This window comes from Neomonachus schauinslandi, chromosome 3, assembly GCF_002201575.2.
Source record: "Neomonachus schauinslandi chromosome 3, ASM220157v2, whole genome shotgun sequence".
Lineage (NCBI taxonomy): Eukaryota > Metazoa > Chordata > Mammalia > Carnivora > Phocidae > Neomonachus > Neomonachus schauinslandi.
The window spans coordinates 107,450,337-107,477,573 of NC_058405.1; the positions used below are offsets into that span (position 1 = coordinate 107,450,337).

The 27,237-nt window shown below is 37.3% G+C and overlaps 1 protein-coding gene across 1 annotated transcript in view; it reads left to right on the top strand.

Moving 5' to 3' along the window:
- The window catches only part of KYNU (kynureninase), a 71,831-nt gene that overhangs the window by 17,605 nt on the left and 26,989 nt on the right, over positions 1-27,237 (top strand). The window contains exons 3-4 of the mRNA XM_021695871.1: positions 10,049-10,169; positions 19,415-19,497. Coding sequence (XP_021551546.1) covers positions 10,049-10,169; positions 19,415-19,497 — 204 coding nt within the window. The remainder of the gene's footprint in view (positions 1-10,048; positions 10,170-19,414; positions 19,498-27,237) is intronic.

Here is a 27,237-nt window from a genome sequence, read left to right on the forward strand (position 1 = left end):
ATTTCTCTAAAGTATAGAAGGCAAGAACTGTTTTTTTGTGGTTCAAGAAAAAACATTAAATCTAAACTATACTTAAAAGAAAGAACATTTATTTTAAAGCTTTTTTTTATTTTTAAAGATTATGTTAGCAAGCTAGTTTTTCATTCTGATGACCAGAACCAGAACTGGTCCTTGGGAATTTTGAAATGCAGTACTCTGTGTGTCATATAATAAAAGTGGTAAGTCTTGCCCCCATTGGTTTGCATCTGGAGATTATTTGTGTATTATTATTATTATTGTCTTTTTAAAGATTTTATTTATTTATTTGACACACAGAGAAAGCACAAGTAGGCAGAGAGGCAGACAGAGAGAGAGGCAGAAGCAGACTCTCCACTGAGCAGGGAGCCCGATGCGGAACCTGATCCCGGGACTCCAGGATCATGACCTGAGCTGAAGGCAGTCGCTTAACCAACTGAGCCACCCAGGCGCCCTGTGTATTATTTTTTTAAAGATTTATTTCTTTATTTGAGAGAGAGAGAGAGAGGGAGCTTGTGTGCAAATAGAGGGAGGGGCAGGCGGGGGGAGAGAATGTCAAGCAAACTCCACACTGAGCACAGAGCCCAATGTGGGGCTCGATCCCAAGGCCCTGATAGCATGACCTGAGCCAAAATCAAGACCCACTGAAGCCACCCAAGAGATTGTTTGCTTATAAAATTTTGACCTAGTCCCTCAGAGGACTATGGTCTCAGAGATTTTTAGACTTAAGCATCAATCCCAGTTAAGCAGTATTCCAAATTGCAAAGATTCAATTCAGTATTGCCAACAAGAATAACAACAACCAAAACCCAACATAATGGTACCACAAGTATTTAGATTGAGACAATTTTACAATTAGACAGTTCTTATCTAATAAATTCATATTATCTGCTTATAATCTTATTGGTATTACCAGGGTTCCAAATAATCAAAACACAGATGAAACAAACACAGCTTGAATCTCTGTACTTTCCATTACCGATTATAATACAATCAGCAATAATTTCATATTCACCAGTCTGCAAAAATATCGTATATCTTTGAGGAGGGTCTTCTAAAATGTTTTCCTTTCTTTTTTCTTTTCTTTAAATTTGAGAACAAAATTTCTTGTTTAAAATAAGTAAGCAAAAAACTTAGCTCAGATTTATCAAATGGACAGTAGTATGTTAAAATTTCAACCACTTCTGAAGTGAAACAGGCAGGATGTGGAATTTTCTTGTTTAAGAGAAAAACATCAATTAAAACTAACTATATTTAAAAAGAAGGAAATTTATTTTTTAAAAAAAATTAGAGGAGAATATGTTAGCAAACTAGTCTTATTCTAATGAATAAAAATATAATAATCTGACAACAAACATTAAAATTATATAGAACAAACTAAAAAGGAATTTGCAATGCTGAAAGAAAATATGTATGTATGTATGTATTTTTAAAGATTTAATTAATTTATTTATTTGAGAGAGAGGGAGAGGGAGCATGAGAAGCAGAGGGAGAAGCAGACTCCCCACTGAGCAGGGAGCTGGATGAGGGGCTGGATTCCAGGACCCTGAGATCATGACCTGAGCCTAAGGCAGACGCTTATTAACCACTTAACCAACTGGGCCATCCAGGCACTGCCTGAAAGGAAATATTTAGACTTATTTCACATATTGAACCCCCATTTAATGTTGGTTTTTGTGCATATAGTACCCCCATGGCATACGTAACAAAGATATACACTGCCACCTTATAAATAAAGCATTATAAACAAAACCGTGGCATACATAACAAAGATATACACTGCCACCTTATAAACAAAACCATTATATACTGCCACCTCATAAACAAAATATAACCCTTTTTTATAAGAAGTTTATTTTAGAGGGGTGCCTGGGTGGTTTAGTCAGTCAGGCATCTTTGGCGCAAGTCATGATCTCACGGTCTTGGGATCCAGCCTCTGGTTGGGCTCCTGGCGAGGTGAGGAGTCTGCTTGTCTCTCTCCCTCTGTCCCTCTCCCCTGCCTGTGTGTGCATGTGCTCTCTCTCTCAGATAAATAAATAAAATATTTAAAAAGAGGGGCACCTGGGTGGCTCAGTTGGTTAAGCATCTGCCTTCGGCTCAGGTTGTGATCTCGTGGGTCCTGGGATCGAGTCCTTCATTGGGCTCCCTGCTCAGCAGGGAGTCTGCCTCCCCCTCTCCCTCTGCCTCCTCCCCCTTGCTCCTGCTGTCTCTGTCTCTCTCTCAAAATTAAGAAATAAAAATCTAAAAAAAAAAAAAAAAAGCTTAAAAAAAAATTTAAAAAATTTAAAAATAAAAAGCTTACTTTAGGAAACATTCTTTACATAAACAAGTCATTTTTAAAATCTTTGGAATTTACTTTCGTTTTTCTGTCAAACCAGAAGGTTACTTCTCGGTGTTCTCTTTATAATAAGGAAAAAAATAGAATTACTTTATAATTACTAACCTTGCTTTTGAATGATTTCACATGTATTTTATTCCTGAATCTTAAAATACTTCAAATGGTCTAATTAATTATAAATTATAATAACCAGCTGCTATATTAAGTTAAAAGTAAGGTATCTTCTGTGACCTTCAGTAATTAGGTTAAACTTGAGAAATCTCAGTTTTGGTTTTGTCTGTTTCTAATAAGGGGGCTAGTGTCAGGCCTTCTGAAATGTGGCCATATAAGGAATTATTTGGAAAGATTTTAAAACTATATCTAAGTCCAGGCCCTACACCAGACCAATTAAATTGGAGTCTCTGAATCAAGCCTAGGCACTGTATTTTTGTAAAGCTCCTAACATGATAAACTAGTACATAAATCCAAATAAAATACATAAAGATCATGAATATTTTTACATATCTGTATTTTAAATTATCATTTCCTGAGTAGATTATCATAACTAGTTTAACAAGTATTATACCTACATATGTATGATTTTAAAATAAATAATAGTTTATCTCATTCAAAGAAAACAGCTGGTACTGGTATCCAACAATGTATTTGCAATTGGATTAATATTTGGCCAACTTTGATAACATTAATTGGATGCTCCAGACATACTGGGTATATTTATTTGTGGAAGGCAGCTTTACTCAAGACTTTAAAATAGTTACAACTCAGAATTTAAAATAGCTTCATTAGCATGCCATCAATTACTATATTAAGGGGACATGTTTCTTTTCAGTTAAGTGAGCTCCACTGAAAAGTAGCAGAATTTAAATCACTCCAAAAGGACCCTACCTGAGAAAACTGCTTGCTGATTTATGGTAACATCAGCAGAAAGAATCTTTTTTTTTATTTTTTATTTTTTTTAAAAGATTTTATTTATTTATTTGAGAGAGAATGAGAGACAGCACGAGAGGGAAGCGAGTCAGAGGGAGAAGCAGACTCCCCGCCGAGCAGGGAGCCCGATGCGGGACTCGATCCCGGGACTCCAGGATCATGACCTGAGCCGAAGGCAGTCGCTTAACCAACTGAGCCACCCAGGCGCCCCCAGCAGAAAGAATCTTGACATACCTTGTCAAGAGATGGGAGGTAGTGGTAGTGGGTAGGATCAAAGTTATCAGCTGGAGTGTGCATGAACTACTTAAGGCCACTGGAGGTTGGAGGACTCCAGTGAGGAAGAATTTCTAAAGGACCCACAAAAACTATGTTCTAAGGGAAAGAGCTACTAACAATATAAAGGCACCGAAGCCAGATTAGTATTTTCCTGCCTCTGTTATTTATTTCCTCACTCCACTGGAGGGACTGAAAGGCAGCAGTAGTGAGGAACAAGAAAAAAAAAAAAAGGCCTACAATAGGCATATTCCTTTGTTCCAAACTGCATTTTTTTTTAATTAGATCAGCCCTGAGCTGAGAATGAACATTAAATCTGAAGTGGTGTTGAAATTTTGATTTATATTTAAGAAGCAACAATGAAACTATTCCTGGGTTAGTCTTGGAACATTATAAACTAAGAGTAAGAAAATAAGGTCGAGTGATGGACATTTTTGATGCAGTAGAATGTTACTCAGAAGCAATCAAGTGAATTTTCAGAATCATGAGCTCTACAACAGCAACCTTCGTGAAGAAATGAGACTTCCAGACAAATGGCCCTTAAACTGTTGACCTAATGCCCGTTTGAGGTGAGGCCTGTTTTAACCAAGTGTACCTATAAGGAGGATGTTGTGGGTTGAATTGTGTGTCTCCTAAAAGATAATATGTTGAAGTTCTAACCCCTAGTACCACAGAATGTGACCTTATCTGGAGATAAAGTCTTTATAGATGTAGTCAGGTTGAAGCAGGAGAGCTAGGTTCTTGTCTCATGGAGTCCAGAGTCCAAGAAGGAATCTCGCGGACAAAGGAGAGTGAATAAAGCTATAGAAGTTTATTGAGTGAAGATACAGAAAAAGCTCTCAAGAGTGAGTGTTCCTGACAGGGTTGCCTTGAGGGCCCTTAGGGTTGGTCTTTTATAGACCGCTAACTTAAATCCTTTTAACATCTCTTTTGATAGCACCATTGAGCAGGGACTAGTGATAATACCTTCAATGGCTTACTTCCTTTGTAGGGTCTGGTTAGTCTTTGTTGGTCACAGGTGATTATCATAAAAAAAGACACCCACCTCACAGGCCTAGGGCAGGATGGTCCAGTTTGTTCCCTTATCTCTGGTTTCCCCACACATCCACATTTTTGGGATTTCTGTGAGCCTAATCACCTAGCCCCCTATCTATTTCTCCCTATCTAGCCCCACCTGTCCCTTACTCAAGGTTAACTAAGGTCATTAGGGTGAGCCCTAATACGATATGAATTATAACAGGGGGAACTTCAGAGACAGGTGGAAAGATAAACAGGCGTTATTTGTGGAGAACACCTGTGAACCTGAAGAGAGGCATTGACTCATCAAGTAGAGAAACCTAGGACACACCCTTCCCTCATAGCCCTCAGATGGAACAAACTGCCAACACTTAGGATTTGGATTTCTAGCCTCCAGCACTGTGGAGGTAATATATTTCTATTGTTTAACCACTCAATTTCTGGAATTTTGTTACAGAAGCTCTAGCAAGCTAGTACAAAGGATTTATAATAGTGATACATGCAGGTTGGTTGGGGGACCTTGAGAAGGGGTCCCACAGGACTAGCCAGGAGGGTCTTGACTTAAGGCAGGATGGAAATCAAACATGAGCCAGCAGTAAGTAAAAGGAGAGTTTATTGAAGATACATAGAGAGATGGAGGACACATCCCGGAGACTCAGAAAGGAAAAGAGCCTGAGCCTTGTTTTTGCTGGAGTTTTTATTGGGGATTGTGGTCTGGTGCATGTGTCCTTTTATACATCCAAGAAATGGTCAGAACAAGGACAGGGTCCAGGTGTCCCTCATAAGTCACTCATTCCCTGAAGCCAGGGGTCTTGGTGTCAAGGTGTTTGGAGTTAGTGGTCTGGGAGAACATTTATGACGACCCCGCCCAGTCACTCCTTAGATGTTAACTATTGTGCTGGAAAACTCCAAAGATAGCATTATCTCTTTGAACTTTACAAGGAGGACTTGTGCTATTTGCATTACAAGGCATGTGTAGAGTGGGGTGGGCGTGCATGCCCTAGCAATAACGGAAGCTGGAGCAAAGGGAAAAAAATGGCTTTTTTTAATGGGGTCCCTTCAGTTTCCCTGTCTCAACAGGAAGCAGATATTCCCAGCTCAAAGGGTATTTACAGAAGATGGAGACTTGACTGTAAAGGAAATTCATGCACTCTTTCAACATGCCCAATTTGTGCTAGAATTTGGAGAATGGCCATAAGATCAGGATCAGAAAACAGTTTTTGTAATAACATTCTGTGAGAATACAGTCACATTTTATTTGTTTAAATATTGTTTATGGCTATTTTTATGCTTTAGTGACAGAAATGGGTCATTGCAACAGATTGTATGGCCCACAAATATTTACTTTCTGGCTCTTAAGGAAAAAGCTTGCCTTACCCTGACTAGAAAAAGATCACTGCTTAGGGGTACTGCCTATAAGGGGACAAAATGAGCAGATGTAGCAAATAGTCTGGTCTGGACACAATCAAGGGTGCCTCAAATCATGACACCTCTCAGTATTTTCTCAGAGTAGTAGACTAGGACACTATGGATCAAGAGGAAGACACTGAGACACTTCACTTACATTTTCATCCCTAAAATGGGATGGAGCCAAATCTAATGGAGGAAGATCTTCCTGAAAAAAAGAAACAAAGACACTAAAAGAAGAAAAATTGGAAAAAAAAAAAAAGTTAGTTACAGTCCTGAGGCATTATGACTTAACCAAAATTTGGGACCCACCAATATGACATGTATTGATAAAACAGAAGTTTATTTTGAAAAGGGAGAGATTACAGTAAGTTCCTAATGTCCCTTGTGAAAAGGCCATTGAAATAAGAGAGAAAACCAAGAAGAATATTGAGAAATCACAAAAGCTTATGTGCAAATTGGCAACTCCTACTGGCAGAACATCAAATCCTCAATGTGCTTTAAAAAAGTTGTCAAAAGGCAGAGAATGTTCTGGGGCACTTGGGTGGCTCAGTTGGTTAGGCATCTGCCTTCGGCTCAGGTCATGATCCTGGGGTCCTGGGATTGAGCCCTGCTTAGTGGGGAGTCTGCTTCTCCCTCTCCCTTTGCCCCTCCCCCTGCTTGTGCGCTCTCTCTCATGTGCGCTCTCTGTCTCTCTCAAATAAATAAATAAAATTTTTTTGAGACAGAGAATGCCTGGAAGAAAAAGAATGACTGGTTTATGTCAATCTTGTCTAGATTTTGGAAGACAATGAATGTTTTCAGAAAGGTCATGGACATGAAATATTAACACCAGAATCCACAAGATGTATAATAGTCAAGCCACAGGCACTGAAAGACTAGGAAGTATGTTCTTGTCTAGCGCCACCCATTGTCATGGATATATTCCAGAAGACTCTAGACTTGGACTTTAGCTATAAAGAAGCAGCAGATGATGATCAGTAATAATTGATGTAACAATAAAATTTGACATGACAATTTTCAGGATGAGTCATGGCTGGCCCCAAGGTCCAGCAAATAATGGGTATCCTAACCAATGGGGTCCTCTTGGCACAAATGCAGAATAACTCCTAGTATTCAGGAAGTAAAGAAAGATCCTGTAATTGAAGAAGATCCAAAAGCTGATCACAATTTGGGAATGCCATGTTCAACTTATTTTCCATTCCTGTCATACATATATGAAATATGGAAAAAGATGCTGGGCTACAATGAACAGCAAGGAGTAAACAGGAAAGAAGGGGAGAAGGGAAAACAAATTTGAACTGTATAATTATAAATATCTATGTGTGCGATGTAGTCTTTGTACAGCAGCTATCTGAGGGCCTCTCAGTATCCTCAAGGGCTCTTTAAGGTTGTCATTTGAGTCCCGTATCTCCTCCCCACAGCATCCCTCCTTCCTGAGCTATCATAGCTACTCTTTGTCATAGTTGGTTACTGGCAAGGGAATGGGGGAGGGCCATAGTTGATAAGTATGTATGTGTAAAGGTGGGAAGTGGTTCTCTCCAACCTTAGGTCCTAATAGTCTTTCTCATATTGCTTGCTTCATTCTCCTTTTCTCCAAGAAAACAAACCATTATGGCAATTCTGAGAGAGAGAGAGAGGGGTACCTACAGGAGATACTACACAGGTAGATGAATGTGTCTTCAGTAAAACTTGTTTGAAGGGCAGTGGTGTGAGAAAAATAAGGCGAATTCATAATTTATTCTACAGAATCCAACAGTAAAATAAACTAGTTCCCAATGTTTCTTAGAGTTAAGAAGAATGAGAGATCACTAGGAGAAGGAGAATCTTTTATTTGGTGCAGTTAAAAAGACATTAATAACCTCCTAATGGCATGGGTTACTGTACTTATTTAAATACTTAGTTCAAATTTGAGCCATGCGACATCAATTAAAATATACGGTAATGAGTATAATTTGCAGTCCCACACTGAAGGTATAAAAATGGTATAGTTTTTCATTTTTAAAAAATGGAATCAAATTGGACACCTACCAGATTTGATGGAAAATCTTGGTTCCCATATTTGCAGATTTGTCTTCACTCTTCCTAGGGGTCTGCAAATTTTTGGAGGCTTCTTGGTATCCACGAAAGAGGTCTGTGAGGTGAAGATGAACTCTCTTGCTCTCCCTTGCCCCAGCGTCTATGGCCATTCGAGGGCAGGTGGCTTCCCTGGCAGCAGCCTCTCCTTCCCATTGTCTAGTCCCCAAACACACCCGCAAAGCCACTTTTGGTTTGCCTGGGATCTTCAGTGGAGCCAGTTGCCGAGGATACATTCTTTCATTCTCTCAGTCTTACGGAAAGCAGTTTCAGAACCTGGTTCACACGGCTTTTCCTTCAACCCTTGGAGGCTTCTTCCTTATTTTCCGTTAGCATACTGTGCTGCTCTAGGGAAGGCAGACTGTCTTTTTCCTCTCCCTTTCTAAGTTCTAGGGCAAAGGCCTGTAACAAAAGACAGATTAACAAGATAAAAGCATAATTTTTTTTCTTTTAAACACAAGTTTGACATGAGAGAGGAAACTTCAAAAGGAAATGAAGACCCAAAGAAGCAGTCATACCTGAGTTTTTAATGCTAGGCTTGATGAAGAGTGGGCGTTTGTGGGAAAATGTGACAAGGTAACAAAGGGTCTGAGCTAAGTGTAGTGAACTAGGGGAAACAGTAAGGCCTATTTCCTCGCATTCCTCTCAGTGTCTAGGAGATGAATATGTATAGGGAGGGCACTTCTCATATGAGGGTTTCATGACCTGCTTAGGGGAAGGTCAGAAAGTTCTTCTTGCACATGCCGTTTCTCAAATTCCCTCAGCTTAAAATATTCACTATGCGAAGGTGCCATATTTTAGTGTAGCGTGTGTAGTCCTGCACCCCATCACTGCCAAGAACATCAGTTTTTAATAACTTAGTTATCATTTTTCTGGCATAAGAGAAGCCAAGGCTTAAAGTTCTGCTTATCTTTCATGTTATACAGATCCAGTGGGACTAAGGTGGAGAGTGGTAAACTATCTCTTTATTCTTGTGGGGTTTTATAAAATACATTTTCTGGATACTCTAATCTGCCACATTACATACTGCCGATTGAATTCTCAGATAATGCCATTTGATGTGCTTTGAGACTTTGTAAACAAACAACAAAGTAAGAGGAATGTAGTGAAAGGAGATGGGGAACCATACTTTTGTCTGGCATGGGACAAGATAACTGAGTTTACAGTTCTGCTTTTCTCTCATATTGAATACACTTTCAAAATGACTTTCTAAATATAAGCAGCCCGCTATGTATTTGTCTGTAAAAGCATCAGCAATGAAAAAACAAGACAAGACAATGGGAGCAGAGATCTGGGTGATTGGCTCCTCATGCTAGGTCATTGATGGGGCTGACACGCACCGAACATGTTTAGTCTTCGAACATGGATTGGTTGGCTAATAAAAAACTGCATTTGTTACTGTCAAGGGAGAGTTGTAAGATAGACAAATCTACTAAAATTCTGAGTTATTTGACTAAGACATAAATACAGAGAACAATCTGCCTGCATATATATTAATATGTGTATAGAGATATAGAGTGAAAAAATGTATAAATCCAATATATCTACTTCAGATATGTAAATACTCATTTAGATATTTTTTATTTGCCTTATTTATAACACCAGTTACTGCAGAGGGTTAGTATGTACCTAGACTCTGGTAACCTTCTGGTATGACTAGATGGGCTGATGATACACTTCCTATAAAAATTCTGTTTTTAACTTTTTTCTATTGCCTTCATCCATTTATGACTGGGAATAGCTGCTAATTTAGATTTCCTCATGGAACACAATAAATAATGAGAGATCTCAACAAAAGTCTATAAATGTAAATTATATTTTAAAATATAAAAGATTATTTTTCTGAAAACTTGCTATTATCCTTGGAAAGAATTATGTTATTTAGTATCCTTATTGGAGTTAATTATATTAATTACTTGTACTGGATTAACAATGCCAAATGGAAGAAGGTTAATTAATTGAATAAGCATTTTTTTTCATTTCTTTCTGTTTCAGTTGATTTATCTTTAGTGAATAAGGATGAAAACGCCATCTATTTCTTGGGAAATTCTCTTGGCCTTCAACCAAAAATGGTTAAAACATATCTGGAAGAAGAACTAGATAAGTGGGCCAAAATGTAAGTATTATTTCAAAAGCTATCATTTGACATCTCATACAAGAACTTTTTTTTTTCCTCCAAATTTTTATTTAAAGTCAAGTTAGTTAACATGCAGTGCAGTATTGGTTTCTGGTGTGAAATTTAGTGATTCATCACTTAACATTCAGCACCCAGTACTCTTCACAACAAGTGCCCGCCTTAATCCCCATCACCTATTTAACCCATTTCCCCACCCACCTCCTCTCCAACAACTCTCAGTTTGTTCTCTATAGTTAAGAGTCTGTTTCTTGGTTTGCTTTTCTTTTTTTCCTCTGATGTTCATTTGTTTTGTTTCTTAAATTCCACATATGAGTGAAATCATATGATATTTGTTTTTCTCTGACTGCCTAATTTCGCTTAGCATAATACTCTCTAGTTCCATCCACATCGTTGCAGATGGCAAGATTTCATTCTTTTTGATGGCTGGGTAATATTCCTATATATATATATCACATCTTCTTTATCCATTCATCAGTCGGTGGACATTTGGGCTCTTGCCATAATTGGCTACTGTTGGTAATGCTGCTATAAATGTTGGGTTGCATGTATCCCTTCAAATCATTAAGAACTTTAAAAATCACACTAGGTTGTCTAATATTTGGAGAGGTGTACAATAGGCTCCTAGAAGTTTAGGACATAGAGGAACCTTAAGAATCATGTCATTCAATACTCTCATTTTATTGATAACATAACTGAGGATCAGTAAATAAAGTCATATGGCAAGTTAGTGACAAAGTCAAGAGTAAACTTTCACAATATTAGAAAAAATAAGTCCCTCTTCCAATCTAAATCATATGTAATCATTTTATTTTATTTATTTAATGGCTAATAAGAGAGTTAACATTTAGAATTTAATTCAGTGTTTTCATGAGTTGTTCTTGCTAAACTCTATTACACTAATTTTTATAAATAAGGAAACAAATTTGTTGAGGGGAAGAAAAAGATGAGTGGAGCAGAAGGTACTGCCCTCTCCAGACTGAGTGTGTTTATTGAGAAGATACTCCATTTGGGCTTAGCTAAACAGGTTTGCTCCAACCATGCAAGAATCTGAAATCTTAAATACATTTTTTTCTCCATCTCTTCTGTTCTACTTTTACTCTTCTGCCTAAGAAACCCCCCACACTCCCTGCTTCTCTGGATGCTTACCTTCCTTAATCCCAACCTTCTCAACCATGCTGATGATCTCTCCCTAACTGCCCATTGTATTAATCACTGCTGGGGGATGGGCAGTTTAGAGGTATCTGTTTTCATTAGCTTCATATTCTCAACCATATTATAAATCCCTTTAGGAAAATAACTTAATTTTATGTGCTTTTATCCTTCCTTGGTAGTTACTACTAAAGCTGAAACTAGAAATATTAAAAAAAAATACTTTTAACTATTATATATTAATATCACTTTAAATTTTTTTAATATTTAAAATATTAAAAATAAGACACATGAAAAGGTGCTCAACATCACTAATCATCAGGGAAAGGCAAATCAAGACCGCAGTGAGCTATCACCTCATAGCTGTCAGAATGGCTAAAATAAAAAACACAAGAAATAACAAGGGTTGGCAAGGATGTGGAGAAAAAGGACCCCTCGTGCACTGATGGTGGGAATGCAAACTGGTGCAGCCACTGTGGAAAACACTATGTATGTTCCTTAAAAAATTAAAAATAGAATTACCATATGATCCAGTAATTCCACTCTTGGTTATTTGCCCAAACAAAACAAAAGCACTAATTGGAAAAGTATGCACGCCTATGTTTATTGCAGCATTTTGTACAATAGCCAAGATATGGAAGCAACCCATGTGTCCATCCATAGTTGGATGGATAGAGAAGATGTGTGTGTGTGTGTGTGTGTGTGTGTGTATTACTCAGCCATAAAAAATGAAATCTTGCCATCTTGCCATCTTGCCATTTGCAACAACGTAGATGGATCTAATAGCACAATGCTAAGTGAAATAAGAGTCAGAGAGAAACAACATATGATTTCACTCATTTGTGGAATTTAAGAAACAAAACAAATGAACAAAGAGGAACAAAAAAAAGAGACCAAAAAACAAACTCTTAAGAGAATAAACTGATGGTTACCAGAGGGTAAGTGGTGGGGGGCTGGGTGAAATAGGTAAAGGGGATTAAGAGTACATTTATCATGATGAACACTGAGTTATGTGTATATTTGTTGCATCACTATATTTTACACCTGAAACAGATGAACTCTGTATGTTAATTATGATTGAATTTTAAAAAAAGAAAAAAATACTAAAAATGAGTAGAAATATTTTTAAAATATATCCTGAATATTAAGATCTGAAAATAGATATGAGGAGGAAGCCAAACCTGAAGGTCAGGAAAAAAATGCAGGAAAATGAAACTAAATCAGAAAAGAACTCTGACCAAGACATTTGGCTCTCATTCAAACTCCAAATATCTTCTTCTTTCTTCAGTTTTCATGCCACTGGTCTTTCGTATTGGGAGCAGTACCTCTTTTTAAAGTTTATTTTACACTGACTGTGCTAATGATTACTACCACAGGCATTAGATTACCCTGCAAAGTTCTTAATTTCAGTGGTTAAGAATATAAATTTGCACCTCAATGCAAAAATCATAGAGGTTTATATAATTTATTAAGCCTGTTATAACTGTATCTGCATAAGTTGTATGCATAAATTGAAAAATAAGTATCACCACATTTGGAAGCATTTTGCTTAGCAGGTTTTAGTATTTAAAAAATGAGGGTCATACTTAATAAAAATGGTTAATATTCATTTTTGGCCTTAATATAAAAGAGAGCAGAGAATTAGATTGAATTTGAACTTTAGAGAGTGTCCTTGCCTCTTGGATATTCATTCAGCAAGGCTGTGCATTTTTATCCTTTAGGCATTTAAAAAAGATGCTGCCCTGCTATCCTATTCATCTCTTTGTGATTACCCTAGTTTATTAGACTGGTTGATTATTTTCAAGACTTTAAAGTTATATTCCAGGAAAGTGCCTTTCTGTCATAACACCCTTCAATTGTTGTTAACTTTCAATTTTATATTTTACCTTGTGACAATAGAAAATTACATAATCTTAATGCCTTCTACCGATTTTTCATTAGATGATTCAGAAAAGAGGTGCATATTAATGCTTCAAGCGTGTAAACTACCTTTAAAAGACTTCTGAGAAAAAGATTAGATAGCTAGTTAGCTTTATTTTGTCTTTGCTTAATTTTATTTAGTCTTCTTGCTTTCAATCGTGGTGGCCCAGTCAGCGTCACACCCCCTGTCCCTCTGTTGATGTCAGTGGTGTTTGAGGGGCAAGGTCAAAATCGTGTTGTGTTCTGTCCCGCTGCCCATCTTTGATCTCAAAAGTGTTTGTTCACTATTTCTTTGGTCCTAAATAGTTAGCTTAAAATTTTACTCTGGCCTTTTCCAGCTAAGGTTCTGTTGGGAGGAAAACTTCTCCTCTACCAGTTTACAGCCTATTGGTTGAGGGCCTGTGGATTCATCCATAAGAGATAGATTAACAGAAGTTTCTTTCATGGGCATGCAGAAGTACTCTACAAAAAAGTGACTCACTGAATAGCTAGGGGTAAGGGTTTATATACCAGTTTAACCAAAGGGGGCAGTTTTAGGGCTTCAGTAGGAGGTATAGAAAGTTTTATTGGACCTTTTCATTCTGATGATAATGGGCATATCCTTCCTGCCTGGAAGCTCCCCTAGAGGGAGACTGATGGCATCTGAATTTGCACCTCCTGGTGTTGAGTCACCTTCCATCTGTGAGTGGGCTAATGGCAGCTGTATTTTCAGGAGAGTCTCCTTAAGTCAAGGAGCGTTTCTTTCTTAGGCTGCTGTTTGTTCACATGCTTTTAGTTTAAAGTAATCTTCTTGCCACTGTGGCGGGCTGTTGGTCCCTTGACTTCCCTTTCTGACTCTTGCTTTTGTTTTTGTACTAAATATCCATGCACATGTTTAGTTCGCTTCTAGATCCAGGGCCTCCCATTATTGTGGCGAGTTTTCCTGATTCCCTGTTCGTCTTCACCTTCTCCAGCCCCACTTCTACCCTACTTCTTAGTTGATACCCAAATCAGGCCAGTGCCTTCCTCTCTTGACCAGTGTAAGATTTCGAGAAGGACTGAGTCAAAGAGAGCTACATAGTTACTAAATACTCTAATGCAAACTGAAATTAGTTGCTTAACAGGAAAAAAAATAATATTAGAAATGTATAATCTTAACAGTAACATAAAAATCAGAGTCCTTTGACTAAGTGAGATATTGTTCTGGGATATTGATAACAAGTCTGGCTGGCCATCCAAGCCATATAAGGTAGGAAATACCACTTGGCTCATGGCTGTTAATGTCCGGGTCTCTATCTTTTATGTCCTATCACAGACATACTACCTACCTATCTACAAAATAAACCGTCACTGGCCATAGGGCAGCCAGATTTTATAATTCATACAGCTACTGACTTTGATTACTTATGCTAGAGGAAAGTCAAGAATAGAGGCATACTTAGAAATATTTTTGGGCCTAAATGATTTCATCTAAAACTTTTAAGTTATTCAAGACAAAGCAATGACAATAAAGCACTTACTTCTGTGGGTTTTAAGTGCTTATTATTGTTATTTTCAACTGTATGTGATTTCCAAAGTAGATTACTTTACTTGGGAGAAGTATATTTGTTTTGGAAAATAACAATGTTCAGATATTTATAACATTCTGAAATAGAAAAAATTTATGGTGATTTGACTCATTTGATATATAATTAATTACCAGCAAAATGGGGCTATAACAATTAGAAACAGCATTGATAGGGGTCTGTGGGTCTGCCAGAATTTTTTTTAGAACATTTAATATTACATATTTATGTATTATAGATTTATTAACGGCCCAGATTATTTAAAGGAAAATAACATGGGCTAATAATCACAGTGGGAACGTTTGGCTAGAAGAGAAAGATATATCCGATATATCCATCCCGAAGAGCACACTGTAAATTGAGAAATGTATATTATGTCCCTAAGATACAACCACAATAGTTTAGGTCTTCTGCGTTGTCATAGCTACTCGATAAATGATTTTCTTTCTTTCTTTTTCATGGGAGCAAAAATTTGACCCAGTTGTATCTTTATAGGGATTCTTCTAAGACCCATGTGACACTTTAGGTAGGCTTATTTAAGAAGAAAATAGCCCACTGGATTACATATTAGGAACAAACCACGTGCTTAGCTGGCAGTGACTAACTTGGATGGCAATGTGTGCAAAAAGGGTGCTGGTGAAGCACAAGGGGGAGGCGTGCTCCTGCAGACACTGCAGTCTCATTCAGTTCATGTGTTCCTTTAAAAAAAAAAAAAGTTGGGGCGCCTGGGTGGCTCAGGTCATGACCCCAGGGTCCTGGGATTGACTCCCGCCTTAAGCTCCCTGCTCAGAGAGGAGCCTGCTTCTCCCTCTCCCTCTGCCTCTCTCCCTGCTTGTGTGCTCTCCCTCTGTGTCAAATAAATAAATAAAAATATTTTTTTTTTAAAAAGTGTATTCTGGGGAGAAAAAAATGCTCCCTCTACCCCTCTTCATTCAACAACTGGACCTATAAAATAAACTGACAACACGCAGATTAACAGGAAATAATAATTACTACTTATTAATTATTAATATTATGGGCATGAGGGCATCCTGGGGGGAAAAAAGTGAATACCAAAAAAAAAAAAAAAATCCATGAAATTTGAGAGCTTATATGTCATCTTAGTAGGGAAAGCGGAGGAGGTATGTAGGCCACTTAGGGGAGAATAAATGATTTTTAGGAAGGATGAAAGGCACTTAGAAGAATAGATAGGAGATGTGATAGTTTGTGACAAAGTCTTCTGGTGTGGTGTTGACTTCTAGTCTCCTCTTGTGGGACCAGAGTCAATCTTCTCTGGTTGATGAAATTCCTGGGGAGGGATTGATGATAGTTGAGTTCCTTTGGAGGACCTGTCTTTAGGCAGATGGGGAAGCTCAGAGGAAGCTTGTCCCTACACTTGCTGTTTTTCAGGTGCCTTCAGCTCAAGGTAATCTTTATGCCAAAGAGGTGAATTTTGGTGTGGCATAGTCTGCCGCCATTCAGTAAGAATAAGAAAGTATGTACATGGTATGACATGTTACAAAGATTTTCCTAACATCTGTGGTGGCTAATCATCAATTGGATCATAGATTAAAAAAAAAAAAAAGTGGTGATCTTAAGGATTCTGTGATGTCTTGTTTCCTTGGCTGGCGGTGGGGGTGGGGGGGGGCGGAGGGCAGGGAGGAGCTTTTTAAAAGCCTGGCTACTTTTTATTTTGTAGGGTGGTTAAAGCAGAGTCCTCTTTCAAAGAGGATCCTCTATTAACTTCCTAATTCAATTTTACATCCTGAAATCTAATTTCATGAGCAGATAGCACTCCGTAGACATATCAGAGCACACCCCACTCGGGGGAATGATGAATGCTGCGGTCCTGAGGGAACTGTCTGCCAAGCTCTTTTCCTTTGCAGCACTTGTAAGACAAGATTGCAACTATGCTGCAAGTATTAGTTCTGAATGAGAGCAATGTAATCTTTTTCTTAACTTTGATACATATGTTTAAAAGTGCACTGTAATCTACATCAAAGCTTTATAAAGACAGGCCACTTTAGTTTGAATTTATTGGGGTAACAACTTCCTAAATACATTTCACTACCCCAGGCTAATCAACTGACAAAAAGGAAAGAAGCAGACTGTGTGTGTGATATTTTAAAGGTGCGGGGAGATGCCAAGAGCATGGCAGGAAGAAACATACTCTTAAAGATTATTACCACGGTGTCTTACCAGAGTGAGAAGTAGGTGGCCTACTATTCTGAGACATAAATTCTCTGAGGTAGAACGTAGAATTTTACTACCTAAATGTAATAAGATGTATTGTGCTATCAGCAAGGCCATGGAGCCCTATGTGATTAAAATAAAAAAGGATCCAAGTATCTGCCTTTAACTACCATTTAATGATAATGATTTTTGTCTTTAGCATTTATATTGGAAGTCAAGAAAGAGGCAAGCTGCTGGCTATCTAATAATAATATGAATAATAATAACTAGCAATTGCCCTTCTCTTCCTCCTTAGTTCTTATAGTCTCTATTTATTCTCAAAGTCCTCTTACCTCATCTCAGTTTATACTGATAAAATATTAGTTTCAAAATTAGTAATCAAAATATTAGTTTAAAAATTGCATTGTACCCCCACATGCCCACGCAGATTTACATTAGGGAACAGTCAGATAAGGGATGCTATGTGCCAGTCTCTTTTACATGTTATCTTATTTATTTTTCACAGCCATCCTTTCAGGTGCATATTGCCACCCATTTACTTTTACTTTTCCAGGCTTTATCAGCTTATGATACATGTAGTCTCATAACCAGTGGTGACCTGGAATTGGCTCAGACCAGGCAATGAAAGCCAGTCATTAAATATTAAGGATTTTGGTTGATGCCAGGAAATGGACCACAGGGGATATTCACATCATGAAAATCCACAAAGGCTAAAAACAAGGCTCCTTTCGTCCTGTTAACCCGCTGGAGAGAGAAAATAATTTTCCCCAGACCCTTCTGAGTTCTTAGCTGAGACCCCTGTAATAAAAGACAGCTTAGCAAGAGGAAAAAAACCCGCACAAGTTTATTAGCACGTATCGCTCTTGTACACACAGGAGACACGTGGGTCAAAGGACCTCCCCCTCCCCGCGATGACTTAGAATTCAGGCTTAGGGGCGCCTGGGTGGCTCAGATGGTTGAGCGTCTGCCTTCGGCTCAGGTCATGATCTCAGGGTCCTGGGATCGAGTCCCGCATAGGGCTCCCTGCTCCTTGGGAGCCTGCTTCTTCCTCTGCCTCTCTCTCTCTTTCTCTGTCTCTCATGAATAAATAAATAAATAAATAAAATCTTAAAAAAAAAAAAGAATTCAGGCTTAAATCTTATCTTAATAAGAAAAGAGGAGGAGGATGTAGGCCACTTACAGCGGAATAAGTGATATTTAGGAAAGATGAAGAGCCCTTAGAAGAACAGGTAAAAGTTACCATAGGTTGTGAAAAAGCCCATCTGAGTGTAGTGTTGACTTCTAGTCTCCTCTCCTGTGGCAAGACTCAATCTTCCCCGGTTGATGAAACTGCTGGGGAGGGGATTTATGACAATTGAGTTCCTTTTGAAAGATCTGTCTTCAGGCAGATAGGGGAGTACAGAGATAGCCTCTCGCTGCGCTTGCTGTTTTTCAAGTGCCTATAGTTTAAGATAATCAATCTACCACAGCGACATATTTTGGGGTGACATACTCTGCTACCCTTCACCTCTGAGAACAGGTTTACCACTCACTACTGCCAGTTTACTGAATTTCAGAGTATAGATTCAAGCACAGTTTGCACTATAAAAAAAATACCGGGCTCATTCCTTTCTCCGACTTCAGGGAGTTTTGGGGTTTCTAAGGAATTAAGAACAATTAATTCCTAGCTTCCTGCCACAAGTTTGCAACAGCACAGTCACTCCCGCCTTGATTCTTTGTTTCAGTTTCTTCTTCCATATTTCAAATGTATTTCCTTCCTCATTTAATGGAAACTTCTTGAGAGTGGAAGTTCTCTTACCTCTTTTGTGTTTTGCCATTATGCCTACTGGGATACTTACTAGAATAATAAAATTGAGCTAGAATATGGAGATGAAATTGCTAGAAAATAGGTCAAGATGTAATGTTGGCTTTGATTATTGCCAAGTTTATTTATCTATTTAAAATGTCATCATGAATATAGTCACATTTTACACACTTCTGTTTAGTTTACAGATTGTAGCTGTATTTAAAAACTGAATTTGCAATCATTTTAATTTCTAGCCTCAAAAAATAGTAGCTATGTTTTAGTATAGATATTACTATGTGCTACAGGTATACAAGTAGAATGTTCAAATAGTCTTGAAATTTTCAAAATAGAGAAGAAAAAAAACAATATCTTAGACTCTAAAATAGAGTAAAATAATGAAGTAGTACATAGGCAATCTCAACTACCCTCCCATAAAATGGAAATTAAAGAAATTAAGAAATGACAAGTTAAAAAATAGAGTTCTCAAGTATTACTTTTGGTTTTAAAGAAGCATGATTTTGTATAATTACTAAAACATTACAAAGATTCATTTAGAAATGTCCAGTTGCTAATGCTGATATATGAAAAATTACACATGCGCACACATACACACATACAAATCTAATAGTGTCTATGTCCCTTTTCAATTTCAGGGGAGCCTATGGTCATGACTTAGGAAAACGTCCTTGGATTACAGGAGATGAGACTATTGTAGGCCTTATGAATGACATTGTAGGTAAGTACAAAATGGATTTTTCCCAAAAGAATCATAAAGGCATTATCATTTAGATATAAACCTAGATTATAAAGTCAAAATCTTATTGAAGGACACCCTGGTTTTCTATTTTAACCCATTACAGTAAAGAGTGAACATACCGTTAATTGAGACTTGAAGGCTATAGCAAACATCACTGGGTTATTTGGCACAAAAATAAAATATTTAATTGTGTTTTCTTGTATATTTTAAGACTAATATGTACTCCCCAATAAAGAGCACAGGCATTGTATTTATTTATAATTAAACTAATTTCATAAAAATCAACTCAAATGAATTTTCTAACCCTTCATTATATAATAAAATAAACACTAACCTTTACATGCTAAAACCCTAAAACACCAATCAGGTTTTGGCTCATTTCAGTTTAATCCATGGTGACTAATTTTAAATTAAGCTGAGAATTGTTAGAAATAATATGGTTGATGTTGTTCTTTATATTTATATATACATATTTATAATGTGTTTCCTAAAGTGAGTTATATACTCCAGGTAGTATTCAAGATAGTTTTAGATGGCAAACGTGTTAACCTTTTGGAAAAAAAAAAAAAAAAGCTATTTAATTGGGTTGAATATTGAGCGTTGCTTAAAATCTTATATGATATTTAGGGTATTGAACAAAAAAATTAATGATGTTTAAGTATTTGGAGTGCTGTTATTTGGAAATATTTAGAGGACTTAGGGAAATCATAACTTTCATAATGCTTTTTCAAACCTCACTCCTCTACAGGCAAGTATAAACATATCTTTATTGCTTCATCCCAATTGCATCTTGGTCAGTGATCAGAAGACAATATCAACGTGAGCTGGGAGAAAGTGGAATTAGAGTGAGGACAGTAGGATTTACATCCAGAAAGAATTACAGTAATTGACAAACCATGAAAACCTGAGGAATACCTTGTTGATTCAGAAATGATTATTGAACCTTTGCTGTGTGTCTGTCAGCACTTATGGAGTAGGTACTGAGGATACAATAGTAAGTAAAATAGTGAGTCAGAATCGTCACCATCTTTATCCCATGGGATATCCTCATGGGACTCTCATTACAGGAAGATACCCCCCAAAATGTAAAATTAATATATACATATAATCATATAATAAAGAGAAAAAAAAATCATTGGGATTAGTGTTTCAAAAGAGGTAATTTCCAATTAATGATGAAGGGGACTGAACATAATCATTTAAGTACTCTTTCTTTCTGAATTCTCACTAAACAACTCTTAGTGGAATTTAAAAAATAAAAGTATAAAAGAACAAACAGAGAAATGGAGATGATAGCAACATTTTGGGAATTGGATAGCAAGTGGATAAGTGGTAATTGCCTTTGTAACAACAACAAAAAAAAGGAAACCAAATCTTCACCTCCCAATGGAAAAAAAGTGGAAAGCCACCTGCTTTACACTGCAGATCCTTCAAAACTTTGGAAATTACGGGGCGCCTGGGTGGCTCAGTCCGTTAGCGGCTGCTTTCGGCTCAGGTCATGATCCTGGGGTCTTGGGATCGAGCCCCACATCTGGCTCCCTGCTCAGCGGAGAGCCTGTTTCTCCCTCTCCATCTGCCTGTCACTCTGCGTACTTGTGCTCTCTCTCTGTCAAATAAATAAATAAAATCTTTAAAAAATTAAAAAAAAAACTTTGGAAATTACAATAAACATCTCTAAAAGTGGGAGTAAAATAGGAATAAAAAGAGAGAGAGAGATGTGTGTTGAAAGTCTGTTTAAAATTCAGTTAGAATGCCAGCTCCCTTTGCCCATTCTGTGCCACCAGGGGAATCGTTCTCCCTAGATGATTGGGTGAGTCTCTGAAGAAGGAAGAAGGCTCCCAAGGGAGGATATGTACACTATATTAGTCTGCTCAGGCTGTCATAACAAAATACCACAGACTAGGGGGGCTTGAACAACAGATGTTTGCTCACAGTTCTGGATGGAGGCCAGAAGTCCAACACCCGAGGGTTGTTTTCTGGTTGGACTAGGACTCTTCCTAGGCTGTACATGGCTTCCTTCTGTGTCTTCACCTGGCCTTTCCTCTGTGCACACTCAGAGACAAAGAGCATTCTGGTGTCTTTCTTCTTTCTTCTTTTCTTCTTATAAAAGAAAAGTCCTAGTGGATTAAGACCTCACCCTTATGACTTCATTTAACCTTTATTACCTCCTATAGGCCCTATCTCCAAATACAGTCACACTGGGGTTAGGACTTTAACATACAAATTTCAGCTAGACACAGTTTAGTCTATAACATATTCCTTGGTGAAAACAAAAGAATTAAATAAATTTTTATCCACTTCTGTTATAATTTAGTATCCAGTATCTATGCAGGAAACTGGAACATTCTTCTCTGTGATACTTGGACAACCTAAAGATTCTGACATGAGTTGTCCCAGTATAATGGCTCAGTAGGGTCCCCTTACAGCAAACTCCACCACATGCACAGTGGAAAAACACACTTGTGTGATGTAGCCCAAATTTACCAGACTTTCAAGGAAAATCTGTTTTAGTTCCTATGAACAATAGGAATGTGTTACCTGTTCAAAGAGTTGAAAAAAAAAAAAATAGAAGGGTTGCAAGCAAAAGCAAGTTCTATTTCCTACTAGCTATTAACTGAGTAATCATTACTCTATATACATTTCTGTTTTATGTGGCTGTATTATACAATCAATATTGACTTCTAGTTTAAAATAATAGATGTAGTCTCTCATGGTTCATCTCTCCCTCCGATTTCCCCCCCTTCATTTTTCCCTTCCTTCTCCTAATGTCCTCCATGCTATTCCTTATGTTCCACAAATAAGTGAAACCATATGATAATTGACTTTCTCTGCTTGACTTATTTCACTTAGCATAATCTCCTCCAGTCCCATTCATGTTGATGTAAAAGTTGGGTATTCATCCCTTCTGATGGCTGAGTAATATTCCATTGTATATATGGACCACATCTTCTTTATCCATTCATCTGTTGAAGGGCATCTCGGCTCTTTCCACAGTTTGGCTATTGCAGACACTGCTGCTATGAACATTGGGGTGCATATGGCCCTTCTTTTCACTACATCTGTGTCTTTGGTGTAAATACCCAGGAGTGCAATTGCTGGGTCATAGGGTAGCTCTATTTTTAATTTTTTGAGGAACCTCCACACTGTTTTCCAAAGTGACTGTACCAACTTGCATTCCCACCAACAGTGTAAGAGGTTCCCCTTTCTCCACAACCTCTCCAACATTTGTTGTTTCTTTCCCTGTCCATTTTTGCCATTCTAACTGGTGTGAGGTGGTATCTCAGTGTGGTTTTTATTTGAATTTCCCTGATGGCTAATGATAATGAACATTTTTTCATGTGTCTGTTAGCCATTTGTATGACTTCTTCAGAGAAGTGTCTTTTCATGTCTTCTGCCCATTTTTGGACTTGATTATTTGTTTTTTGGGTGTTGAGTTTGAGAACCATGAACCATGAGAGACTATGGACTCTGAGAAACAAACAGGGTTTTAGAGGGGAGGGGGTGGGGGGATGGGTGAGCCGGGTGATGGGTATTAAGGAGGGCACGTACTGCATGGAGCACTGGGTGTTATATGAAAACAATGGATCTTGGATCACTACATCAAAAACTAATGATGTATTGTATGGTGACTAACATAACATAATAAAAATAAAATAATAATAATAATAAAAATAACAGATTTAAGTACAAGACAAAAGTGATCCCTTCTATTCCAAACACATAGAGATGATAGGAAAGACATTAGATTAACAAACATACAGCAACACTTAAAAAAAAAAAAATTGAATAGAAATCTCTACAGACCAGAAATACTGCCGCTGCTAAAGAAAGGAGCAGTTGGAAGCCTGGAGGCACAGTTTTTTTGGGGGGCAGCACATGAAGCCAGGCTGAGTGTGCAGAGCCAGAATCCAGACCCTCAAAAGGAGCCCCAGGGTGAATCTGCACAGCTCTGAATGCCTGAGGCTGGGACCCAAGGCCAAAGTATTGGTCAGGCAGGGCAGGTAAAGGTGAAAACCTAACATCTCCTACCAGACTAGTCAGGTTCTTAGGAACACAGAGCACTTGATCAGGTGTCAGCATTATCTAGAGGACTGTGTATATTTTGATGGAGGAAACTACCACCTGAATAATTCTGGATTGTATGTAAGGGTGTGTTAAATAGTTGGTGAACAGTGCTTCCATTTATGTTCATTTTTTAGAAGCTAATTATATTCATTCAAATGTCTAACATATAAATAAAAGACCTGGAAAAAAAAAACGGATTAATTTGATCTGAGCATATGTTTTCTTTAGCTGTGGATTGTTTTTTTCCTTACTAGGTTTGCTTTCAGAACATAAACAGCATTCTAATCCTGTTATTTTGTGCTTAATATTTATCATCCTCTAAAAGAGGAGTTAGGATGTTTATATACAGGCCAGGGAAGTGGGAAGGTGATACTATTTTGTGAGATTTATTTATGAAGCCAGTAACCCCGGAAAAAAGAATTCTTTTCACCATTTAAAAGTTTATAGCTCGGGCGCCTGGGTGGCTCAGATGGTTAAGCGTCTGCCTTCGGCTCAGGTCATGATCCCAGGGTCCTGGGATCGAGTCCCGCATCGGGCTCTCTGCTCCTTGGGAGCCTGCTTCTCCCTCTGCCTCTCTCTCTCTCTCTCTCTTTCTCTCATGAATAAATAAATAAAATCTTTAAAAAAAATAAAAATATAAAAAAAAAAGTAAAAGTTTATACCTCTATTGCAACTTATTAAATATGCAAGTATTTTATTTGCCCAGCAAATACATCACAACCATCACTGAAATTTCAAAGAGGCATCTCTCATTGTAATTACTATCAAAAATGGGGGAAAAAAAACCCACTAGTCAAATTTATTTAGAAAAATAAAAGGATTGAACTTATTAAAAAATTAAAAAGTATATATTTATCAACTCTAGCTTTGGAGATTTTTCTGCGTCTTTGAAATACCATACAAAATTATCACACATATGGGACAAACTTATTTTTGTGTGTTTTTTTTAAAGACTTTATTTATTTATTTGACAGAGAGACAGACACAGCGAGAGAGGGAACACAAGCAGGGGGAGTGGGGGAGGCAGAAGCAGGCCTCCCCCCGAGCAGGGAGCCTGATGTGGGGCTCGATGCGGGGCTCTATCCCAGGAGCCAGGGATCATGACCTGAGCCAAAGGCAGACACTTAATGACTGACCCACCCAGGCACCCCTATTTTTGTGGTTTTGTCCTGAATGTTGTATTAATTAAATTACAGACATTTAATCCTAATGATATGGGATATAAAAGATAACAATTCCTTATTGAAATGAGTACAGTCACTTTCATAGAAATGAAGCTCAAGAAACAATATGTATTTTGTTTATTACATATATCATAATTACTATGTATTGTAAGTAACAATAAGCATATATAATAAATAATTTAAGGTAGGTAGTCTTTCCAAAGTCTCAAGTCATTTATGACAAATATAATATTTCATTTGAAATGTTTTCAGTGAACGAAGGTAATTTTTAGTTTTTTTTTTTTTTTTGATTATTTATTTATTTATTTGGCAGAGAGAGAGAGACACAGCGAGAGAGGGAACACAAACAAGGGGAGTGGGAGAGGGAGAAGCAGGCTTCCCCCTGAGCAGGGAGCCTGATGCGGGGCTCTATCCCAGGACCCTAAGATCATGACCTGAGCTGAAGGCAGACGCTTAACAACTGAGCCACCCAGGCGTCCCTGATTTTTAGTTTTAATTCTGAGTTTATTAAATGTCTGTTTTGTTCTTTACAATTCATGTTTTGTCAGAAGAAATACTTCTACTATTTTTTTGTTGGCCAAAGGAATGTGAATTGACAGTGTCTACAAAGTGTATTAGAAAAAATATTTTAAAAACTTGTACTTTTTAAAAAATATGTCAGTAACAATTATCTCCCAAATTTCTTTACGTTTTAAATTGTGTATATTAGTCAGAGAAATGGTTCTTAAGTCAAGGTGAAAAATGAGTAAGTTCACTCTGTTTTATTAGGAATAGATTATTTTAGAAAGTGTTTTTACGCATATTTGTGTTTATCTTATTTGTTGCAAATCCCACCAGGTTCCCTTTTTGCCTGGTTCGCTAGGAAATTCTGAGAAAATATGATTGAATTGGAAGTAGAAAAAACATATAACAGTTTCTATTTGTTTCTCATCTGCATCTTCCTCACTTTGTAACCCAAGAAACCTCAAATCCTGCTTGGAAATCCAGGCTGCATAAATCATGAAATAATTAAAATAATTATCTGGTAAGTACAGTAAAAAGCAGCAGAAATCAAATTTATTTTTGCTACCTGCAAGCTACGTAAATGTGTCATGAGCAAACAGACACATTGTATATTTGGGGCAATGATTGAATCTTTCAGGTTCTTAAAACCACAGTCTTTATTTCACCATAAAATTTCCCAAACAGAAGTAACAGGAGGATAACAAAAATTATTATGTGTACCAATTGGTAGAGTGGATAGAGGGGAGGAGGAGACAGTGAGCAACTATATTTTTTCATAGATGTAGAAAAGAATTTCAATTTTAGAAGAGAAGAAAAACTGTTAATAAAACATTTTATATAGAGCCAACAATTCTGCAAAACATGGAATAACTTTCCCTTATAATTAATGTCATATTATCAAGATGCTAGAAATAGAATTGCTGAAGAATATTATTAGTATTGTTATTAAGCCTACTTCTCCCTGGGTACATAAAAATCACAAAGGGCTAGATACATGCATATCAGCTTATAAAAATGTTGTAATGTGGACATAAATTTGCTTTATGAAACTTGTGGTTGACCCTCTGAGAAGCAATAATCCCTATAAGCTGTCTCCAGTTACGAATCCTCACCCATGCACTAGCCACCTCTGGAGGCCACAGGAATTTACTACTTGAAAGACAGAGTGGAAAGTTCTCAGACTTAGCCTGATTACAAACCTTACAAGCAAATCCACAATAACATTTGCGTCTGCTTAATCAATTATACAGAACATGGATGGCAGTTAGGAGATCCATCACGTATCCTCTTATTAAACACTAAGCAGCTTGGGGCCCTGTCATCTTCTCTTGGCAAAATATTTGAAATTAAATTAAAATTAAAAAGATGCAGAGGAATGTTGGTAATGAACATGGGCTTCCTGTATTTGATTTCAGGGAGTGGATAATGTAGACAATGCTTCCCAATGTAATCTGGAACAAAGATTTTAATCTTTTTTTTTTTTTTTCTAAGAGAAGGTTAAAATTTTGTCTTACTTCTTATCTATGAGACTTGAGGTGAGTTAGTTCATCTCTTCGGACGCGTTTCCTCATTGATAAATATGGACAATTAAAGTAGATATGTTACTGTGTGACTGTGAAGAATATGTAAAAAATACAAGTCACATATTTAGAAGTATTGGCACATAGTAAGGACTCAATAAACGTTCGTGTGCCAGGCATTGAGATCAGAAGGCTGTGCTTGCGTTTAACTAAGGTACACCTCTGGTAAAGCAAAAAATTATGATCAATAAATAAACAAGCAGGAAAGCACTCCACAAACGAGAATCCTGGCTTGTACCCATCTTCGATGAGGTGATTCAAATCTTGACATTTACTGCAATGAATTGTAGATGATCTTCTAAAGTAAAGACTCTTTTTTAAATCCTGATAAGAGTTCAGGAAATTTTTAAAAATTTTTGCCCTGCAATACTTGTAGTTTTTGATGT